General features: G+C 43.1%; 2 protein-coding genes across 3 annotated transcripts in view; one reads left to right on the forward strand and one right to left on the reverse strand.

The window, feature by feature from the left end:
• LOC147011839 (tumor necrosis factor receptor superfamily member 14-like) overlaps positions 1-13,601 on the forward strand; it is a 100,834-nt gene extending 87,233 nt beyond the window's left edge. For both annotated transcript variants that reach the window (XM_085857219.1, XM_085857220.1), the window contains one exon: positions 2,109-13,601. In XM_085857219.1, the coding sequence (XP_085713345.1) occupies positions 2,109-2,258 (150 nt within the window). In that variant the 3' untranslated portion in view covers positions 2,259-13,601. The remainder of the gene's footprint in view (positions 1-2,108) is intronic.
• Positions 13,602-14,654: 1,053 nt separating this feature from the next.
• The window catches only part of LOC147011840 (uncharacterized), a 128,856-nt gene continuing 119,821 nt past the window's right edge, over positions 14,655-23,689 (reverse strand). The window contains exons 26-30 of the mRNA XM_085857221.1: positions 20,844-20,957; positions 20,628-20,699; positions 19,482-19,609; positions 19,070-19,181; positions 14,655-16,188 (exon numbers count right to left, since the gene is read on the reverse strand). Coding sequence (XP_085713347.1) covers positions 16,051-16,188; positions 19,070-19,181; positions 19,482-19,609; positions 20,628-20,699; positions 20,844-20,957 — 564 coding nt within the window. The 3' untranslated portion in view covers positions 14,655-16,050. The remainder of the gene's footprint in view (positions 16,189-19,069; positions 19,182-19,481; positions 19,610-20,627; positions 20,700-20,843; positions 20,958-23,689) is intronic.

Below are 23,689 nucleotides of genomic sequence, written 5' to 3' on the forward strand. Positions count from 1 at the left end.
CAAAGTTAACACAGGCAAACGATTAGTGAGAGACAGGGATTATGATGATGATGGTTGAGGTTTAAGTGTCAGCCGATACAACAATGATGAACAGTAAAATACCGGATACAAAATACGTGTTTGTTTGTTGATAATAATCTATATGGTACTTGTCCATTTAGAATATACTAGACGACCCATGAACCCGTTTGGTTCCCGTTGTGACAGCGGTTGATGAAAAAAATCATTTCAAGAAAAAAAATAAAAAGATAGCTCCAGCAAACTATACCGCTGAGGTTGTTTGCATTGATCAAATTCTCCCGGAGTCCTTGACTGAATCGGGAATTAATTTTTTAATAATTTTTTCGTTGCCAGATTTGAACGAAACTTGATACTGCACACCGCAGGCAAATTGTGAGTAAGGTGGCCCTAAAATTTTTGCGCTATCGTGTACCGTTTTGGCTGTATTTCGGGAACATACATACATACAAGATGAGAGTTTTAGTAATACGAGTGCGGGCCCGTACGTGCGTGCAAAAAAAAACAACAAAAAAAAACTTTCAAACCGCGTGCCAGAAACAAACACACAGGCCGTTCCTTCGCTCTCAAGTGCCCATACGTGCGTGCCCGTACGTGCGTGCAAAAAAAAAAATTCAAACCTCGTGCCAAAAACAACCACACAGGTCGTTCCTTCGCTCTCACGTGCCCGTACGTGCGTGCCCGTACATGCGGGCCCATAGGTGCGTGCCTGTACGTGTGTGGCCGTACGTGCAAAAAAAAAAAACTGGATTGGGGCATTGTTTCAATAATATCGGACCAACCGTATGATAAATGGCCATAACTTGGGAAACAGCTGAAACGGATGAAGAAGAACGATATCAAACCTTGAAAAGGCACATACTCAGGTCCCCAGCGTCAATTGTGACATCATTTCAAACGAAGAAGAAGAAGAATTGTGACGTCAATCGTGCAAAAAAACAAGAGGATTTGTGATGTCATAGCACCGTGTCCTGTCATTGGTTGGTAAATAAATGGCCATAACTTGGGAAGCACTTGTCTGATTAATATCAAACCTTGAAAAGGCACATCCTCAGTTCCCCAGCAATATATCTGGCAAGTTTCAATTAGATCGGAGCAGTGGTTGTCGAGAAACAGCGGTCAAAGACACACACACACACACACAGACACACAGACACACAGACACACACACACAGATTGCTGGAATTATAGATAGATATATAAATGTTGGGTGAACAATGCAAAATCTTTGCTTTTTTTATCTTAAAATGTCCAATTATACTTGTATTTGCTTTGGCATACCAGCTTCCTATATTTTTCACAGTAGCCATTTTGAATTTCAAAATGGCTGTCATGCCGTCTCTCTTCCCCATAATATCGTTTATTTAGGTATCTCACGTTATAAATATGGTATCAACATGACTGAATTCACAACAGCAACGACAACTTATGTTTAATGCCAGCTATTCCATAACGAGAGCCCATTTTCAATGCTGATGGCCATCTTGGATTTGGTATTCTTACCCTGTTTGTAAAAAAAAAAATAATTAAAAAAGACACCCTATTTCTCTTTTTAAACCTTTGCAACTTAAAGATACAAAATCAAGTGAAAGTTTTATTTTAACAAACATTTTGCACAAAATTACATCATGACCTACACTGCTGCCTGTGAAACACCAGGATGACAGTTCATAGCTGTGTCGTGATTCAAACCCAGGTGAGACAGCTGAGATGTGAGTGAGCATACCTCTGGGCTATCCTTCCTCTGGGCTATCTGGGCTACGGGGGACACCATATCATTGGTATCGTTCGAGCCATCATAAATTATGCAACACCATGGGCAGGTGTTGCAGATGCAAGACTACGCACCAAATGCGGTGTCAATTTGAGCACGCATTGGCACCACTTGGCACTTGAAGCATTCTTGCATGACATTGACATCTACCTAACCCACATCCACTTCCAATAACAAAGGTGCAACGACCTTCATTTGAACCACACGCACACTTTGCCATTCCAGCATTCATAACATTTATTTAAAGCTCGCAGTGAATGATTTAAAGTTTAACAAGTCGATGACTGGATAACTCAGACCATGCTTCGCACAACAGGTGCAGCAGGAAGAGGGCGAAAATGATCTCGACGACCAGGCCAATAAGGAAGTGCCCACGGAGGAGGTCAATCAGACATTGGTAACCCCTGTGAGCATGTCAGTATCTTCTTTGTATAAGCTCAACCATTGTGTTCAAGAAACCCATTAAACCAGGGATGAGTTCTCTCGCATCATGGACCATCACACCAATCAGTGTTAACGTGGAATGGAAACTTCTCACTTCAGCTCGCATCATCTCCAGACATGTTTCTGATCAGCATGAGTCAAAGGGTACATGGTGAGCACCTGAGTGACCCACACTGTGTGAAGTACTTCAAGGGGTTCTCCAAAAAAGGTGCCAAGAGCTGAGGACAGGAATTATTTTCATCTCTTCATGAGCTCATTATCAGGATCTACATGTTGTATATTAAGGGCTCTTCCTCCACTTTTCCCCCATCCCCTTTCTTTTTAAACCCCTTCCCCTTTTGGGGTATATCTACTGTTTGGAAGTAAATGCCCCCTTTTTTTCGATGCAGTGTGTGGTGGAGTAGACACGTCCAACCATTTCGTAATAATATATATGTAAATGAATTGTCTGTGTCAAGGTTCTGATAACAACAATGCCACACTTTGCATTTGGGACATTTGGGACATTCGCTTTGGGGCATTCGGACATGGTTGCACTTGGGTCTTTATTAGGAGCATTACACCCAGGCCATGCGGACTCACAGTACTCTCTCAGCTCCAAGGTCTACCTGGAACACGTTATTTTGATCCACAAAATCCACTACAACTTAAATGTTACGTATGAGTAACCCTAGCAAGTGTGTATGTATTAGGTATCGTCTAACGGCAAAGGAAGACAAACCGAGATCGGAACATGTTTGGTCTTCTCCTTCTCCTCCTCTTCCCTTTATAAGGGATGAGGTCCAATGACACCAACCTTCTGCCCTGCCTCGACCATGATACTCCTCCACTTCCCTCTGTCCTCAGCCAACTCTCACCACTCTCCAAACACCTCCACCTTACTGACATCCCTCCTCACACAATCTTCCCATCTCAACCACGGCGGTCTTCCTCTTTTCCTTTTACCTATCTGCTGTCTTTGCCATTCTCTCCTACCCCATCTACACTAAGTGCCCAGCCTATCTCAGCCAGCATTTCACCAATCTCCCCATAAAGCTCATTTGCACACTCCTCCCTTAGTTTATCCATCGTCCTTCTATCCACCCTCTTCAATCCCACAATCCTCATGACCCAGTTGTTCTCACAAACCTTCAGCCTCTGTTGTTGTCTGTCAATGCCACCGTTTCCAGACCATAAAGGTAGGCCGGTGTTACACACGATATCAGAAACTTCCCCTTCAATCTCCTTGATATCTTTCTGTCTGCCATTACTCCCTCCACCCACCTCGACACTTTCGCACTGACCTGAATCGTCCGACTTACCCTCCCCGGTCACTGTTTCCCCCAGATACTCAAACCTATTTCCCTGTCTAATTTCCTTCCCCTCTAACCTGTTATTCATTTATTTTCTCTGCTGCCCCACCCACATCACCTCAGTCTTTTCCATACTCTTCAGCCCATGCTTCCCAAATGCCTCTTTCCACTCCTGCATCTCCCACCCACTCTCCACGAGAGCCAGATCGTCCGCATACAACATCCTCCCCATACGACCCCTCATGTTTACCTTCCACCTTACCTGCTCCATCACCACGATAAACATGAGTGGGCTGAGAGTGCTTCCCTGCCTCAAACCGATAGTCACACTGATCTAAGACATCACAAGACCAACCCAAACTCTTCCCTTCATTCCCTTGTACATTCCTTCCACCAACCTAACTTCTGGTTCCAGCACTCCCATCCGTCTCATCACCATCTCTCTCGAGACAGTGTCAGAGGCCTTCTCCAAGTCCACAAATTCCAATGCTATTTCACCTTGCACCTCAAACCTCTTCTCCGCTCTCTGTCTTCGCATAAACATCCCATTCGCCATCCCCCTGCCCTTTCTAAACCCCTGTGGCTCTTCTCTGATCTTTGTCTCCGCGCTCTTCATTATCCTCCTGTCCAGAATTCTCTCCCATCCAACACCTTCATGACATGACTTAGGAGCATAATGCCCATGTACTTCCCCAGATCTTCAACATCGCCCTTCTCCTTCCATAATCAGCTCAATTAACCCTGTCTTCCAATCTTCAGGAATTGAACTCTCAAACATACATTCAACAGCCTCTTTATCCAACTGACTCAAACTTCTCCCACTGCAATTATCTGTCTCTCCACACCTCATCAATGTCTGGTGATCTTCCCTTCTTCATCCTCTCAAATGCCATCCACACCTCTTCCTCCATGATCTCTACCAGCTCCACTTTCCTCTTTACATAACACGGTAGCTCCATCTCGCCACCACCCCTTCCCAGTTCAACAGCTCCCCAAAATCCCAAAATACCCTTCCCACACCTTCAATACTGCCCCCTCTCTGTCACTATCCTCCCGCCCCCCTCCTTAATCACCGCCCCCCACCCCCTTTCATGTCCGTACCATACTCATCCCTGTCATGAGCCAGTTTATGAATCATCTTCCCACTTGTTGTACACCTCCTCTTCCATATTATTCCTCACCTTATCCACAGCTCTCCTTGCTGCCTTCTTCTTTTTCCCATACAGGGACAGCAACCCAACATCTTGTTGCTATCCTCTATCCTTGACCGTCTACATCCTCTTCCAAACCTCCTTCTTTTCACCAACTGCCTTCGCTACTTCCTCCGTCCATCTTACCTGGTGTCTATCCCTCGACGATACATCATTTCCTGACGTTGGTCTTCACAAAACTTCTGCAATTCCCCTAAATGCCTCTCCATACTTCCACTCCTCCAAATTTTCCACTTCTTCGCTAAGTTGCTCATACCTGGCCCTCACCCTCCCCTTGTACTCCATGACGACATTGCCCCTACACTTCCCCACCTAATAATCTTCCCACCCCTGCTTTTCTTCATCCATACCACAAACACAATTTGCTTGTCCTGGGTGGTAACATGCTCTCCCGCCACTGCCTCGCAATCCTTAACACTCCACAACTGTTTCTTCCTTACCACCACCTAATCCAGTTCTGTTCTATGCTGTCCACTCCTACAGGTAATCATGGCTTTCTCTCTTTTGAAAGAATGAACAAGCTATAACCATCCCATTCCTTGCCACCAGCTTTTGACCCTCTATTTTCCTCGTTACCCAACCAAATTTACCAACATGTTCCTCTTCACCTGGCTCCGCTACTCCCCCATATGCATTGAAGTCCCCCACAATGCACAGTATCACCTCCAGCTCAACCACCCCTATCATCCTTTCCAGTGCATCCCTGAATTTATGCTTCTCCACCCCAGTCTTTCCCATATACCAACACAGCACACACCATTTGCCTCTGTATCACCAACCATGCCATATCTATCCGTCCCCATCTTTCCACTGTGATCTCTTGTGATACTATGATTCCCACGCTATTATTCCTTCCATCCCCTATTGCATGCAACAGCTTGTACCCTCATATTAACCTTTCTCACCCTGTCTCCTTCCCCCTTTGGTCTCCTACACAAACACCACTTTCAATCTCCTCTGCATCATCTTCACCACCTCAACCGCTCCCCCCCCCACAATCGATCCCACATTCAAACTACCTAGCCAGACCTTGTTTCTGAACTGCTGCCCACCTCGCAGAGCTACTACCATCTTGATTGATGACCTGAACGTCCCAAATTAATCAGTAGCATTGCCCAGGCTGTCTTGCTGGACCGACTACTCCATATTGCTGTCCCCATCCTGTGTGCACACACACCTTTCACCTCTCCCCCTTGTTCTCATTTTAGACCAACACGCGACTCCTCTCCCACCCACCTCCTACCCCCCCCCCTTTCCAACTCATTTATCCTTTATCTTTACCTGGTTTGGAGGAAAAGAACAAGAGGCCCTACTTTTTAACACGCCTTCGTACCTTGCCATCGCTCGACTTCGGTCACGTTTGCCTGGCTCGAACGTTGCTAGTGACTCCACCACCACTGAAAGCCAAACAATCAACACCGATAAATCTCGTCATCTTCATTGGACATTTCTGCTCTCTCACCCACCTGTTTGAAACAGGGGTTAAGGCCTCTTTATCTTTGGATATCTGCCTTCAGGGTGAGGGTTCACGTAGCTCCTGTAGTGGAGAAGCTGGCGACGCATCAGCATTGTTTCTATCATCTCTGCACCTCTGGCCCTCCATATTTACTTCTTTGGGTGTGGGAGGAGTCATGACCATCTCCAACTCACCCACTCATGCCTGGATCTCAACATGCAGATATTTCCACCATGTACACCGGGTCTCCATGTTGCATTTTCCCTTTTATTTGACATTTAGAAACCGATCATTACCCTCACCGAAGGAGAGGGTATTGTGTTTGGGTCTGTTTGTTTGTTGTCTGTCCGTCAGTCTGTCCACACAGCACTTTCGTGTTTTTCTCCGCAACCCCTTGTTGGATTGAGACAAAATTTTCATGACAGGACAAAATTTTTACCATAGCAGCGACGGCTCATGTAGAATGTTTTAATCATAATTATGACGTCATGGGTCACGTGGTGTGGCAGCCATGTTGGAAAAACTGAAAAACTTTGAACCTCTATCTGAAACTGCACCAAGGAAAAAAAAAAATTGAAACTTGGCACAGGGTAAGTACTCATGGGGAATGTGTGATTTTTTTTTTTTATGACGTCATTCTTGCAAATGTAGAACGTTACATATGATCAGTATGAAAAAATTTTGAGGGTCATCCTGGGATAAAATGGCCCACAAAAAAAAATTGATGACATCAGTCATGTGATTTGGCAGCTACATTGTTGAGAAAAAAAATAAAATAAAAAGTAAACCTTGAAGAATCTTCTCTGAAGTGGCTGAACAGATCGAGGCAAAACTTTACACATATGACCACCTATCCATGAGAAACAAAAGGTTCCACATATGGCAGCCATACTGAATTTACCCTAAAACCTATTAAAAAAAAAATTAAAATCTTCTCCAGAATGACTGGACAAATCAAGGGGAAACTTCATGAAAATGTTCCCCAAGCCATGGGTGCACAAGTTGAAGGAATAATGGATAGGTCACATGGTTTGGCAGCCATATTGGATTGATGAAAAATATTAAATGTTTACTCTGGAACACACACACACACACACACACACACACACACACACACACACACACACACACACACACACACACACACAAGCATTTAAAGGCCATTTTCCCCGCTAAAGCGGGGGTTAGCCTTGCGGGCCCCATGACAATCTTCTCCACTTTACCCTGTTTTCTGCATCTCCCCTTCTTAATCCCCTTGCCCACATTTCCTCTTCCACCACATTTAGCCAAGTTTTTCTCGGTCTTCCCCGTCCTCTACTTCCGAGTACACTCATTTCCAACACTCCTCTCACCCAGTCACTTTCATCCTTCCTCAACACATGACCCAACCATCTCAACCTGTTTCTCTTCACAACCTCCATCACAGACTCTATTCCCATCATCTTCCGCAAGTCATCATTTGTCTTCCTCTCTCTCAATGATACTCCACACATCCACCGAACCATTCGCATTTCCAGCCTTTGTTGCTGCTCCATGTTCAGTACCCATGTCTCACTCCCATAAATCATCGTACTCCTCACACATGAAGCATACACCTTTCCCTTCAGCTTCAACGACACTCCCCTCTTTGTCAGCACGCCACTCAGTTCCCGAAACTTCTTCCATGCACATCTCACTCTAGCAACCGTCGAAGAGTCTGATCCACCTTCTCCATTCAGCATGTCTCCGAGATAGCAAAATGTTTTCACCCCTTCCAACTTCACACCATCTCCAAGATCCAACTCAACAATTCATTCATCTGCTGCTCCCTCGACGCACACCTTACACTTGAATGTAGCTGCCACACTGGTTAATGACCCTCTCACCCCACTACATTTTCGATGAACCCATTCAGCACACATTGTACACTGAATGGAGTTCACTCCGACACCCTTCCTGCACACAGCACACGGCCACTTCCCAGTCCTTTCCACCTCACCACATGCTTTACCACTTGCCATCACCTTTGTCTTTCTGATATTCACCTTCAAACCTTTTGCCTCCATACATTCCTTCCACTTGTTCATCTTCTCCATCAGTCCATCCATACTCTCTGCAATCAACACCAGATCATCTGCATACAGCAGCTCCCACGGTAAACCCTCCTTTACCCTCCGAGCCAGCACCTCCATCACAACTACAAATAGAAGTGGACTTAGTACCGACCCCTGGTGCACTCCTACCCTCACCTCAAACTCACCACTGTTCCCATCCTTCGTCCTTACAGCTGTGCGTGCTCTCTCGTACATGGCCATCACTACTCTGATCAACCATTCCTCCACTCCTAACTTCCTCAATGTCCACATCATTACTTCACGTGGGACCCTATCAAATGCTTTCTCCAGATCAACAAACCCAAAAAACAACTTCTTCCTCTTCTCCATGTACTTCTCCTGCAACTGCCTTACAATAAAAATTGCATCTGTCGTTCCTCTTCCTGGCATAAATCCAAACTGCATTTCGTCAATCTTTACCTTCTTCCTTATCCTCTTCTCCAACACCCTTTCCAATACCTTCATTCCATGCTCCAATAACTTTATTGCTCTATAGGAGCCACAGTCCAGAGGGTCACCTTTCCCCTTGTACAGAGGGACGAGGGTACTCAGTTCCCAATCCACTGGAATGCGGCCTTCTTTCACCACCAGATTACAGATCTCTGTCATTCTCTTCACACCCCAACTTCCCGCTGCCTTCAACATATCTCCCACAACTCCCGTCAGCCCTCCTGCTTTTCTACTCTTCATTGCTCTTATAGCTTCCTCAACTTCCTTCTCAGTTATCTTCTCTGCTGGTCCTAAAACTGGGTTACTCTCGATGTTTCTATCCCATTCATTTTCTACATTCAACAGCCTTTCCATATATCTCTTCCATCTTCCTTTAATTCCATCTGAATCCACAACAATGTCCCACTTCATCCTTCAGGCAACTCACCCCCGTCACATCAAATCTCTCTCTCGCTATCTGCTTTGCGATCCTGAATACTGCTCTCTTACCCTCCTCCGAATCCAAGCGTTCTCCGAACATTTTCCGATGGGCCTCCTGCGCCTTTGCAACCTCTTTCTTTGCAGCCTTCTTGGCTTCCTTATAACTTTCATGCGCTGCCTCTTCTTCCACCGTACCCTTTGCCTTTTGCCATTCCTTGAACTTCTTCCTCTTCTCTTCAATCGTCTTTCCAACTTCATCACCCCACCACCATGTTTCCGAGTGCCTCGGTGGTCCTTTTGTCCATCCACATACCTCACTAACGGCTCCCAATAGACTATCTGTCATTGACATCCAACCACTTTCCAGCTCAACCACATCATCTTCAACCATACTCAGCCTCTCTCTTAATGCTTCCTTCACTGTCACCTCTTTCAACCTCCACACCTTCACCCTCGGTTGGTACTTCACCCGCCGAATTCTCCGCGCACCTTTCACCCTTATATCGCAGACAACCAGGTGGTGCTGCGAAACAGTCTCCTCCCCTGGGATCACCTTTGTGTCCCGGAGGTTTCGCCTATCTCGCTGACGCACCATCAGGTAGTCAATGGTTGTCGTCAACCCACCTGACGTGTATGTAATAAGCTTATTATTCACTTTCTGGAATTGAGTATTACAAATCAACAAATCAGCTCCATCAGCAAACTCCAAGATCCTTTCACCTTCTCCATTTCTCACACCATATCCATAACCCCCATGGACTCCCTCAAAACCGTCTGGACTCCTTCCCACATGTCCATTCAAGTCTCCTCCAACCACAACAACTTCCTCATCTTTCACATTTTCCATCAACTTCTCCATCGCACACCAGAACATGTTCTTCTCTTCATCGCTTCGACCGACCTGCGGGGCATATCCCGAGATGACGTTCACCAAGAGATTTCCGATCACAATTCTCACCATCATCAACCTTTCACTCACTCTAGTCACACTCACTACACTGTCTACAAACTCCTCAGAAAACATGACACCAACACCATGCACACCTTCCGGGCACCCTTGTCACATAAACTTGTACTTCTGCCCCTGCCTTCCCTTCACCATTCTCACACCACTTCCCTTCCACCGTGTCTCCTGCACACAACATATGTCCACTCTTCTTCTGACCAATGTTTCAACCACTTCTCCAGATCTCCCTGTCATTGTCCCTACATTCCATGTACCAAACCTCAGAAACCGATCTCCACGTGGGGCATCAGACGATTGGTCATCATAAATGGAAAAATTTCCTCCCTTGCTTCGATCGGGTTCCCCACCTTGAGTTTTAACGAGAGGGGGTGAGGACCCCCACGGGGTACTTCAGGCTGTACCCTGCCCATCAGTTGTACTCATCATGGTTTCCTTTTGAAGCGATGTTTTTATGGCCGGATGCCCTTCCTGACGCCAACCCTTTTAGTGGCCTCTTACGACACGCAGGGATACGGTGTACCTATTCTGACCGGGGTACACACCGGGGACTCTGGAACTGCTTATTCAATTGATGTGAAACTTCACATTTATGATCGTCATGATGGGGGAATAAAAAATTTTAATTTCAACTTGATTAGATGCATGGTCTGGCAGCCAGGATTATTTAACTTTTTGATATGGGTTCTTTGTTTTTTTAAAAATAAGGCTCACTTGGCTGTGCCGGGATGGGTTTGAGGGTAGAGGAGTAGCAGCTGAAATGTGACTCCCACCCAGGTTCCTCCTGACGACTTCATCTCTGCTTTTTGCTTATTCGGGTTCCTTCTGATTGCTCCAATGCAGGATGTATCTATTTGGTCTTCCATTTGATTTTAATCCCATTCTAAATTCAATTGAATAATAGATAATGAAAAAACGTCATGGGTCAGGGTCAGGTATCCAATCAAAGCGGGGCTGCATCAATGCGTGACGTCTTGGTACCCGGTCATCACTGTAAGCAGTTATAAATTGGCAGTTCCAGTTGTCTCAATCACTATATACACACAAGTACACAAAATACACAAGTCCTGGCGAGGGTCTGAAATTTCGGATTGCTCTTTTTCTTTTGAAATATTTTCTTTTTTGGGGGCGGGGGGGGGGAGTTTTTCTGCAGGAAAATACAATAAGACGACATGATCAGACAAAGGAAGTGGGCTGGCAGGATGGCCAAGAGGTACGCACACTCACCTCGAAGCTGTCAAGCCTGGGTTGAATCCCGGCCCAACTAGAAAAGGTTATCCCGGTGTTTCATCAATGGGTGTGCCATCCCTCGGATGGTGATTAAACTGGATGTCCCGTCTGCTGCTATTAAAGAACCCACGGTCTACGGTGTCTTTTGGGAGGACCCATGAACATTACAAATTCCTGCCCAACGTTGGGCTTGACCAGCTTGTTCATGAAATACTTGGGACCAAGCTTCCTTCACCAACCCCACGAGAACGAGGGAATAATAGTGGCCGTTAAGAGTACGAGATAAAGGATCTTACCAATACTACAGTTTCCTTTATTGCAAAAATTAGAGGTAGTAAATCAATACTTACTTGATTAAATGGCATTTTATTTTAACCATAAGAGCTCGTTTTACTTTTAAAATCTATTACTCAATCGTGTCTTTTGGATGAGGCATCTTTCGACCTCTTGTGCTATATTTATTTTAACTATTATATCCAAACCATGGTGGTTCTTTGAAGATAGCATTTGGTTTTGTTACTCAACAGCATTCAGCTTTTTCTTGACATTTATTTATTATTGTTCTATGAAAGTTTCTCATGGGGGGGGGGGGGTGAAGAGAAGCGGTGAGGGAAATGCTATGGATGGTGGTAGGCATTTGATAAGGTACCCTATATAAGGTTATTCACTTAGGTGAGGGCTTATGGAATGGCTGGTCAGGGTGACGAACTGGATGAGTAATGGGAAGCAAATGGGAGGATGGAAACAGTGGGGTACCTCGTGGATCAGTACTATGATGATTACTGTATTATTTATATTTTATACATCAATAAGTTGGACAGTGGGGTTAAGAGTCAGCTTTGCAAATTTTCAAATGGCACAAAGCTTGAAGGTAAGGTAGAGAGCAGATAGGGGGATGATCAGATTCAGGAAAATCTAGATACTCTTCAACATAAAGAAATGTAAGGTACTGGGAAATAGGTAAGAATATTTAAAAAATAATAATAATAATAAAAAACACATTGGGATTATATGATGCAAGAGGAAATCTTGGAGCCTGTCACCCAGGAGAAGGATCTGGGGGTAAACAGAAGGCAAAAAATGTAAAGTAGTGTTTACTTTGTACAGGAATTAAATTAAGCCCCATCTAGAAAATGGTGTCCAATTTTAGTCACCATATCTGAGGGACATCCCTATCTGCCAAAGATTCAATTCAAGCATGCCATAGACGATTCATAGAAGAACTCGACTGATTCTGGGTCAAGTTAGACAAAGCTATGAGGAATGTGTGAAGTGAAGTGAGTGTGAGTGTGAGTGTGAGTGTGAGTGTGAGTGTGAGTGTGAGAGAGACTGAGAGAGACTTTATACATTAGAAAGGTGGTGATGAGGTGAAATGATAGCAATGCTTTAAGATAATGAAGGGTAGAGACAAAATAAGTGCAGAAATTTTCAGCAGAATGGACACTGTCTGGTGTGACACTGAGAGTCAAGTGGAAGAGAGAGTCATGATGGTAGAGGCAAAGGTCTTTCATTCAAAGTAATGAATGCAGGGAATGGTCTATGGAAAGGTAGTGACAGCAGAAGCAGTAATTGGGTTTAAACTTCAATGCCATGTATCGAGAAACAATGGCATGAGATGGGTCGAAGGATATTGGTATGGAATGACGATGATCGTAGACATATGGAACGCTTGTGACGGCTGCAAGAAAAAAACCTCATCAGAAAATGAATAGGTTCAGTGTTACCTCTTCTCTTCTCTTCTCTTCCCCCCCCCCGTTTTTTTTGTCATCTTCTTTTTTAAAGAATCACATATATAATGATCACCCTGGTGAATTGGCCTCCATCCTACACCAACAATATATTGGTTTAATGCAGTACACACATGATGGGCCAATTGGCCTCCTGTATTGGAATTCCTTGTACAACATTCAGGATGCATTGTGAAAGATACATTCCTATAACATCCCTCCCCATTGTTAAACAAATGTGGAAGTTGTTTTATTTAGAGGAAAGGCTTGTTGGAGTTTCTGGTGTTTGAAAGGTAGAGTAAGTTAATTACCGATGTGTTTCCTTTTCAATAATCTTTACTACAATGGAACAATCGTGGATGTAACTGGAACTCCAAAGTTGACATATGGAGGAAATAGCGCCACCTTTGGTCGTAGCTGTTTTTACAAATCATATTCCATTATTGTATGTTGTGATCAATAAAATTTCTTTCAACAAGCTCAAATGAGCTAAAATCCTCGTCCTCTTAATGATGACGTCATTGTGATGTATCAGGTTTGCGATAAATTATCTGTGCTAATACCCGGCTTGATTCCCGCAAACAAAATTCAAACAGCTTCCCTAGTTTCGGAGATAATGGTATAGGCGATTGCCATTAGCGGCGATATTACGTCGACTTTTTTTTCTTGGAAGAATTTCCAAAATCGGAGATGGTTACTGTCTGTGTGTGGGCTTTCTGCATATACATGGCAAGTTTCATGAAGATATGATGAAAACTCTGGGTTGTGAAACAAAAAAAAAAGTCCAAAAATACAAATGACATCATAAAAATTGATACGACGTCATAGTGATGCATCGTATGTGCGGTAATTCATCTTTGCTAATGCTCTGTTCGATTCCCGCAAACAGAATTCAAAAAGCTTGCCTAGTTTCGGAAATTTTTTTAGGCGATTTCCATTAGCGGAGATATTTTGACGTCAAAATTTTTTTTCTAGGAGGAATTTTCAAAATTGGAGATGGTTACTGTCTGCGCAGAGTATTTTTACATGTACATACCAAGTTTCAGGAAGTTTCGATGAAAACTGTAGGCTGTGAAACAAAAAAGTCCACAAGAAGAAGATGAAGAAAAACAACATGAGTAAGATTTAGAGATCCTCCACGAGGATCGAAAAATTATAAAATGCATTTCCCAGACTGTGCCGCTGCACATTGCCTTCCGAAGGTACTTCCACGGGTGGAAGGGCCCGCGAGTGTTAAACAAAACAAGCACATTCTAAACTCGGACTTGTCCATGACACCTTTGAGAAAAGAAAAAAAAAATACTCTGAAGACACGAGTTTTATTCTCAAAGGAAAAGATAAAAAAATAAATTAAAAAAGAAAGAAAAATAAATAAATAAAAGACAACATAACACTTTCACACAAACTCAAATATAGCATGCCAAAGATGAATGTGAACCAAAGTATAGAATTTGATCTTCCCAAAATCAATTTATACATCCTTTGACTTTCCTCAATCACGGCCTTTCGTGCAAACTGCACTTTCACATTTAGAAGTAAACTACACTGATCAGAGTTACGGAAAAACCAAAACGCCTTTACAGAACGCTTGGGTTGGTGTCACGACCCAAACATGAAATTTCACATATCTTCATACAAGGATTACTTATGGAGATAACAATGACAAAGAAAAATTAACAAACAAAAGACTTCTTCAAAAGCCATGAAATTGAGTCAAATAAGTTACCTTCTCCCCCCACCCCCCACCTCCCCTTTCCATAACTTACGAGGACTGTACAAGCAGGATGTTCAGAAGGTTGTACAAGTCATTTAAATGCAAATTTAGTAACATGGCAACAGCAAACCTCAAATAAACACCTCTCCCAACTGATGTAAATCACGATATTAGTCGAAGCATCGAACATCCAGAACTACAGTAGTTTATATGCCTCCGCACATCACGTTAGAGTAATTAGACCATGAGGCCTCCTCAAGGATACAAGCCCAACAACACCTCCGCACACTATGTTGGATCAAGCGGCCTCCTTGAGGGTCCAATGAGTCCTACAAGGAGATGCAGTTTAACCGATCCAGCACGTATTTACAGCGTATTTACATCAAAACTGGATTTCCGAATGAAAGAGCACAAAAGCAAAGAAGCAATTAAAGCATACAGTGCGAAACATGTACCATGCTTACATGACCTAGAAATGATCCACCACAAAAAAAAATTAAAAAAAAAACTGAAGGTTGGTCTTTGCCCCCAAGGGCTGAGTAATGCTGACAGTCTGTAAACATCGACTACATAATTATCCAAAACTACACACTGCCCATCCGCGACCTCCACCCCCTCCAAACCATTATAAAGTAATTATAAAGGCCAATGGGATTCCACTAACCCTAACCCTAACCCTAACAAATCGTGACTCACGTGACTGAGCATCAAGTTAAAAAGAAATGCCCATTTTACCAACATCTGGTGAGAAAAGTTCTCAACATTCTTAATACAACAAAGTTATTGATAATATTGTTTGGTAATCACTTTGACATTGTTGGCAACAAATGAAATCGAATAACTTGTGGTCCACTCCTGCAGTGCATAGCAATCTGGCACTTTTGGTCTTCCACGTGGTTAGTAAATCACCTCTTGCCATTACATCATGTTCATTATTGATGGAGCATTTTTAGCCGTGCCAAACAGGGGCACAATGCACCTGACACTTCAAAGGGAATGAGGAACTAAAAACCATTTTGGAAAAGTAATACGTACACACCTGGAAAGCCAAGCACAAGCCCATGAAGCAAACGTCAACTCAAAAAAAAAAAAAAAAACCATGGAATTGCATGATAAGGCGACCATTGGAAATTTGGGAGGCACATGTACATTTGGGAAGGCCGGGGGAGGGAATGGGTCCGGGTGACGATGGGAGGGGTGCATTGCTGTCCCAATGGGATTCCTGCTATGACAAGGCCACACAGTGCGAGTTGATGTTTACGATATTGAGGTTGACTGGGGTCTGCGTGCCAGTACTCGGGCTATGGTCTTGTGCTCCAAGAGAACCGAGCAAGGGCCTTGCTCCCAAGGCTCACCGTCGACCTGCATCGGCATCTGGGATTCCTTGAGGGTCAGCTGACATGGGATCGAAGGAAAGAAAATTGCACAGTGCCACAAAAAAGCTTTGCCACAACAGCGATCTTCACTCGAAAAAATATTCAATGTAAAAACCACAAATCCTCGATTTTGAGCGCGCACTTGCATGCACTTTTGGAACGGCCGAATATCGGAATTTCGATTGAGACCCACAGTCATCATAAAAATCAAATCAAAGCCGCAGAGGTAAATAGGATTGCACTCACCACCCCATGACCCTCAAAATAAGTCAATAAATAAATAATTAAACCACAGATTTATAGATTGTATCAAGCTATCCCTGTCGTTTTGGTGAAGCAGGCCCAGTGATGAGGCAATTGTTAAATGTTAATGATGTGCCAGTAAATCCTTCAAGTTTCCCCATCACCAGTTCCCACGACTTCCTGCATCAGAATTACCACTCTGCACAGCATGAGCTTTTCGCTGCATGTGTTGATCCAATGTTATTTAAAAATTAAAATTAAAAACAAAACAAAACCTTTCATCACCAAGTCACAAAACAAACTAGAACGGCACTCGGTAGAATGCGTACCTTTGTCAGGCTGAACAGTTTACGTTTTGTATCTCACAGATAGGCCGGATCGGCATCGGGACCTTCACCAAGATCAAATAGGCTTGTTCTTGGCACCTACCCAACTCATCCACCAACTTTTGCATAACCCATCCACTACTTTACTATTGTGCCAGACTGTACATTATATCGTTTTTGGCCCTCTCAATAATGAAGAATCACTGAAAAAAAATATTCTAGTATCCGGATCCAGATCTTCAACAAAATGTAATTAATTCATCCTTGTCACATACCAAACCTGTCTACCAAGTTTCATTCAAATCTGTCAACAGCTTTTTGAGATATCCTGTTCACAGACAGACAAACGGATGAATACATACATAACCTCTGTCCACCTTCGGTGGCAGAGGTAACGAGAAGGGCACTCGGTAGAGCACATACCTCCGCTACATAATGCCTGATCCACGAGAACATATTGGGCCCATTACATTTTTGAAATATCTTCCTATACAGTACTATATCGTTTGTGGCCCCATCTCTAAATGGTGAAGAATCACTTTAACAATTAAATAATCACCATATCCAGATTTGGATCTTCACCAAAATCGAATCAATTCGTCCTTGCCACACACCCGACCTGTCCACCAAGTGTCGTCCAAATCCGCCCACTTTTTCAGATATCGTGATATATGATTTTATATATATATATACACACACAATTACATACACACAGGTTTAGTACTGTCTCTCAATGGTGAAGAATCACTTTATAAAAAATCTAGTAGTCTGATCCGGATCTTCACCAAAATCTAATCAATTCGTCCTTGTCACACACCAAACCTGCCTGTCAAATTTCAACCAGATCCGTCCACAACTGTTGGGATATCCTGTACACAAGCAAACAAACAAACAAACAAGAAGACGACGTCGAGCAGAGCACAATACTTGCAAAATCCATGAAACAAAGTTAACCTCAAAAATAATTGGTGGTTGAATTCAATGAACAAAGATGCAACTCCTCTTCAAATTTCAAGTGAATCGGATGAAAATTGGCAATTTTATAAATTTGGCCTATGTTGACCTTTTGGCCAATGTGGGCCTCCAACATAATTTGGTGGTTGAATTCAGTGACCTGAAATATAAATCCTTTTCAAATTTCAAGTGAATCGGATGAAAATTGAGGATTTTAGAAATGCCACCTTAGTTGTTGACCTTGGGACTATGTTGACCTTTTGGTCCACGTTGATCTCAAAAATAATTGGCTAGTTGAATTCAGTGACCTGAAAAATAAATCCTCCACAAATTTCAATTGGATGAAAATAAAGGATTTTAGAAATGTCACCTATGTTATTAACTTTTTGACCCTTTGACCTCAAAAGCAAAACACTTCTTCCTTATGACAAACTCCATCATGCGGTGAAGTTTCGTGAAGATCGGTTTAAAATTGTGACCTGTAGGCGACAAACGGACAAACAAAATCGACTAACCAATATACAAACAAAAAGACAGAAAGGGGTGAAAACACAACCTCCTTCACCTTCGGCGGCAGAGGTAACCAAGGCAGATTCTGGAGTACACATCGTAGTGACGGATTGAGCGTGTTAGATATGACAATCAATCCATTGGGGAATTGAGCGTGACGCCAGATCAAATCATTCAAATGTACGGAGGGTTTGCCCCAACGTTTAGTGTGACGTTTTAATTATAGTTCACAGGAGGATAATGTGACCTTGCTGGGATTATTGGCACCATTTAATGCTTTGTACATTATGGGTGAAAAATTAAATTCAAATTCTGAGAAGGAGCCCAAAGCTCAAATGAACCAGAGGGGCACTGCAACCCCACCCCTCTTATAATGCATCTTGCTCCTTTAAAAAAAAAAAAAAAAAAAAAAGCACCATGCACTTCTGAAGCCACCACCTGCCCCACAACCCCCTCCAATAAAACACCATGAATAAAGTTTATTTCCAAACTAACTGGAACTCTCTGCGATATCGAAACAGGTAAACGATATGTATATGGAGGCCATGGAGGGGCAGAGCGAGACAGGAAAATGTAGATATTTAAACAATTTAAATATGTACATATACTTGTCTTGCAAGAATGAAGGAATACATTTGCTTCAATCATTATCGTCGTCATCGCACCTTTCCGTACCAAACATAAGCAGACTAGACAGATGCATCTTGATGTACAATTCTGCAATGATGTGACACGTCGCTTTGAAGTGTTGTCATGGCCAAGGACACGACTCGTGTGAAAGTATAGCAAAGAATAAGATGGTAGGTACACCATTCTTACAAACAAACACATATTGACAGCACCACTCGTCGAGTGTCGAGCGTATACCTTGACGGAGTGTGCCTGTCCCAGGCGAAGTGGGTTGGCCAACTTCACCTGAATTTGAGCCAAATGGAAGGAACCGTACACGCCAACCACCTCAAGCTTCCCATCGTCCTGTCTACATGAGCACAAGCAAGTCCAATATGAGCAAAAAAGCAGGAAGAATAAACATAGCAGTGTGATGTTGCAAGAGAGGGGAAAAGCAAACCACCTGCAAAATCAAAAACTCAATCAGCTGCAGTATCTCTACCAGCACATGAACATACATCTAAGAGGAAGATAAAGAAGTCCTCTCACGTTGGGAAACCTCTTGCGACCCACTTTCAGTGTAGTTACTAACCAGGTGTGCTTGATAAAGAGCAAGATCATAGTTTCTCTCAATCTGAAATATATATTCAAAGATGCAATGGCTACTCACCTTGCAGGAGGACACTGGCCATCCTCTGTGCCTTCCCACAAGTGGCAACCACCACCCCAGGAAGCGATGTTCAACACGATGATCCCCTCCAAGGCTGGAAGCTCTACTGGTTGACCATCGAGTTCCAGCTGCAGAACCAAGTGGAATGCAACACGTGCTCGCCATTTTGTTGAATAATGTCGTTGTTAAATGGTATGCAAATTTGGTTTTGAGAAAACAGAGTTCGAAATAGCAAGTACTTGTTGGCCATTATTGCCAGATTCCAGATGGCACCTCTGAAAATGGTTGCTGTTTGGCCTTTAAACCAAATAATGCTGAGCACCTTGACATCAAGTGCCACTCATGGCAAGTGATAGTAGGTATCCTACCAGAAAGGAGTGTCTGCCACATAAACCCTTGCCTCTATAGAACATGATGTGTTTGTTTTCATCGAAAGGGATATGAACTAGTATGCTTCCTCCTTGACACCAACAATGTCCGTGTTTGTCATGCGGGACAACGTTTCGAGTATGAAGTGGGGTGCAGCGCTTTTCCCATGCATGGTGGAGTGCAGCATGTCTGGCATGCACAATACAGCACACCAACCCAGGAGACTGAAAATTACAAGGCCATTGTTAGGTCCATCTATCCGTATCAGGTATGTGGTGCTACAACTCTGGTTCAGCTGGGAGAAACCAACCTACCACCATTAGTTTTAATTCACAGTTGTCCTCCTAGGTGGGCAGCCTTCACCATGGCTCGAGGTTTATCTCCCCGAAGAAATTTGGTTTTCAGGTGCCATAAACTCGCCTTTCACACCTTCCTCCATTTGGCAAAGCAGGGTCAAAACGAGAAGCCAGGCAGTACTAGTTGGGCTAGAAGAGGCTATTTGAAACTCTGACTGTAAAGTGGTACTTCATAGGAGTGTGACACTCATCCCTCAACCCTGACCCAGTCGTCCGAGCCATTTGAACCCCTAAAATTAGTTTGCAGACAAATAGATAATACCAACATAAACTTTCCATCAAGGAATTCTCACCGAGGACCAATTCACGCAAATAGCTCTTGAAGCCCAACAAGTTCATTAAAATCGGAGAAGTTGCTCTCACACATTACGACATAGCATCAATACTTGGAAGGTCATGACTTCTCTCCAAAAACACTCACCTCAACCTTCTTGTGCAAATCTTTGCATTCCTGGACCAGACAGTCTTTGGTTCCATAGAAGAAATACACGGCCTGTGCAACGCATCACAGGCAGAGAGCACTTTGATTACCAATCTTAGGTACACAAAAAGTGTTAGTTTTAACAAGACCAAAATATAAAATTTTGTCAGTAAGGTATCCAAGGCAAAGACAGGTGTTTAAATAAAGAAAATTTGCCTTATTGAGCAAGCGGCTGGTGAAAAGCCCAGGGCTCCTCTCGCGGTGCCGATGGAAATTCAATGCCATAAGTGCATCGGGACCCACGGAAAAATAATTATTCATGGAGAGCACCTGCAATGGACAGCAACACACCAGGGAATGCATTTAATGTATTCATATTAATCATGTACATCATACCGAGGGGGTGAGTACACTTGGTAGGGGGGGACATCCACCAAGACAGACAAACTGTATGATGGAGATCTAGTTGAGAATACATGACTTTCAAAATGATGTCAGAATGCTAAATGACGCCCTTAGCACATGTACTGTGTGCTTTTACAGTGACTCAGTTCTGCTTGCCAGGCACTTTTAACCTGCCGTTACTAGCACAAAATCTGCGATTCAAATGGTCTTTTCAACACAATTTGGAGCATTCAGACAAAAAGAGTCAAAATTTCAAAATGGTTCTGTTCCTGAACGAAAATCAGACTTGAGCAATATCGATGAACAATTGGCCTTTTTGGACGAGTTGATCAGGAAGTTCTCCCACTGCTTTATTGTGGAGTCACAACCTTTCTCTCAGGTATTTTCAGCTTCTTTAAAAGTTTTTTTTTTAACTCTTTTCCTTCTGCAATCCTCATCTGGGAGGCATGCCATATGGTCAGGCCATCCTAATTTACTTCATTACTCGGGGTTTCTGTGCATGCGTGCCGAGGAATCTGGGGTGGATAACGTCATTTCGAAACCGACACATGGGGAAGCACAATGGAGATAAATGTATTACCTCTGCCACCAAAGGTGGATGGAGGTTATGTTTTCACCCCTGTATGTCTGTTTGTGAACAAGATATCTCAAAATGGTTGTGGATGGATTTGCACAAAATTTGCTGGAGAGCTTGGGGATGTGACAAGGACGAAATGATTACATTTTGGTGAAGATCTGAATCCAAGAATTTTTTTTAAATGATTTTTCTCCATTGAGTGATGAGTCTAAAAGTGACGTTCAGCCCCTATAGAAAGTCTACACGCCCTTTCAAAATTTTCACCTTTTGTTGCCTTATAGCCTGGAATTAAATTGCATTAAATCAGACTTTTTACACATTGTAACCCACAACTTCCAAAAGAAAAATAAATTCTACAAATTTCAGAAAACCAATTAAAATATACCACCTGTGTCCACCCCCGAGTGAATACTTGGTGGAAGCACATTTAACAGCAATTAAAGCTGTGAGTCTGTTGGGATAGATCTCTAACAACCTGGCACACCTTCATTGGGCAACATTTGCCTATTCTTCTGTACAAAACTGTTCAAGTTCGGTCAAGTTGCGTGGGAGCGTTGATGGACAGCAATCAAATCATGCCACAGATTTTCGATTGGGTTTAGGTTGGGGCTCTGACTGTGCAGCTACTCAAGGACATTTATCCTTTTTTCCTGAGCCACTCCAGTGTAGCTTTGGCTGTGTGCTTCAGATCGTAGTCATGCTGAAAGGTGAACTTCGGTCCCAATTTCAGCTTTCTTGCAGAGGGCAGCAGGTTTTCCTCTGGGATTTTTCTGTATCTTGCTCCATCCATTTTCCCTTCCATCCCGACACATGCCCTCGTCCCTGCTGACGGGAAACATCCCCATAACAGGATGTGCTACCACCATGCTTCACAGGAGGGATGGTGTTCTTTGGGTGATGTGCTGTGTTGGGTTTGTACCAAACATAACATTTTGCATTTAGGCCAAAAAGTTCTGTCTTGGTTTTGTTCAGACCACAAAAGTTTTTGCCACATGGCTTCAAAATCTCCGGAGTGGTTTCTTGTATACCTTAAACATGACTCAAGGTGGGCTTTTGGGGGGGGGGGCAGATCAGAGACAGAGTGGGGTGGGGAGGCGAGGCTGGAAAGTGGACAGAAAGATCACCGACCTGCCTGCGGTGAAAGAGTGAGAGACCCAAAGACTCAGCCTCACCGCGGGAGATACCGATGATCCTAAATGTATTGGTTTCCACAGAGTGAAGCTGAGAAAGGTGAGAGGCAGGAGCACCATCGCAGAGGCAAAAGCAGTCATCAAGTTGCGGATGAAAGCTTTACAAGTGGTCAGGAGCTCAGGTGTGCCAAGGAAGGACTTTACACGACGGAGGATTCCCAGTCGGTGACTGGCTTTGGAGGCTAGCTTGGAGATGTGGCTTTCCCAGGAAAAAAATCATGGCAGATGGTGAGGCCCAAAAGCTTGAATGAAAGGACTAATTCGAGAGTATTGTTGAGTATGCAGATGAAGGGGGGGGGGGGGGGTTCCAGCTTTATATTATTCACCATAATTGTATTTATCTTTATTCAATTTTATATCAGACATATTTCTCAGTATCTTTTACAAATGAAGAGATTTATTGAAACTTGTCTTTTGTGTCTTGATACATTGTATTTATTAAGTGAAAAAAGTTGGAGGATAAAATGGGTTAAGCACAGATTCACTTATAAATTAAATGGAATTTTCATCAAAAAAAAAAATTCTTTTAAGCAAAATTTTGTTATATAAATATGGTGAATCCAACATACTGCAATGTTTGTAATCATGAATATAAATGTTATAAAAAACACATTCAATATTTTCACACAAATATCTCCACTTGACCAAGAAACAAAACATTGCAATAGATGTGATAATGATATTCTTAAAAAAAATTATAATAAACACCTTCAATCACGCAAGCACAAGAACAATGAAGAAAGGGAAGGTGTCACTAAATTCTCCATTGAAAACACTGATGGGGCATTTAAAGGACATATAAAAATAAGATAGTTTCGCTTTCAAGACCCTGGACCATCTTCAAACATCGACGCTGTTGATATGGTTAAACAAAGTATTGAAACTATAAT

This window comes from Eptatretus burgeri, chromosome 15 (genome assembly GCF_056783735.1).
Source record: "Eptatretus burgeri isolate ZD-2024b chromosome 15, Ebu_testis_v1, whole genome shotgun sequence".
NCBI classification, from domain to species: Eukaryota; Metazoa; Chordata; class Myxini; order Myxiniformes; family Myxinidae; genus Eptatretus; species Eptatretus burgeri.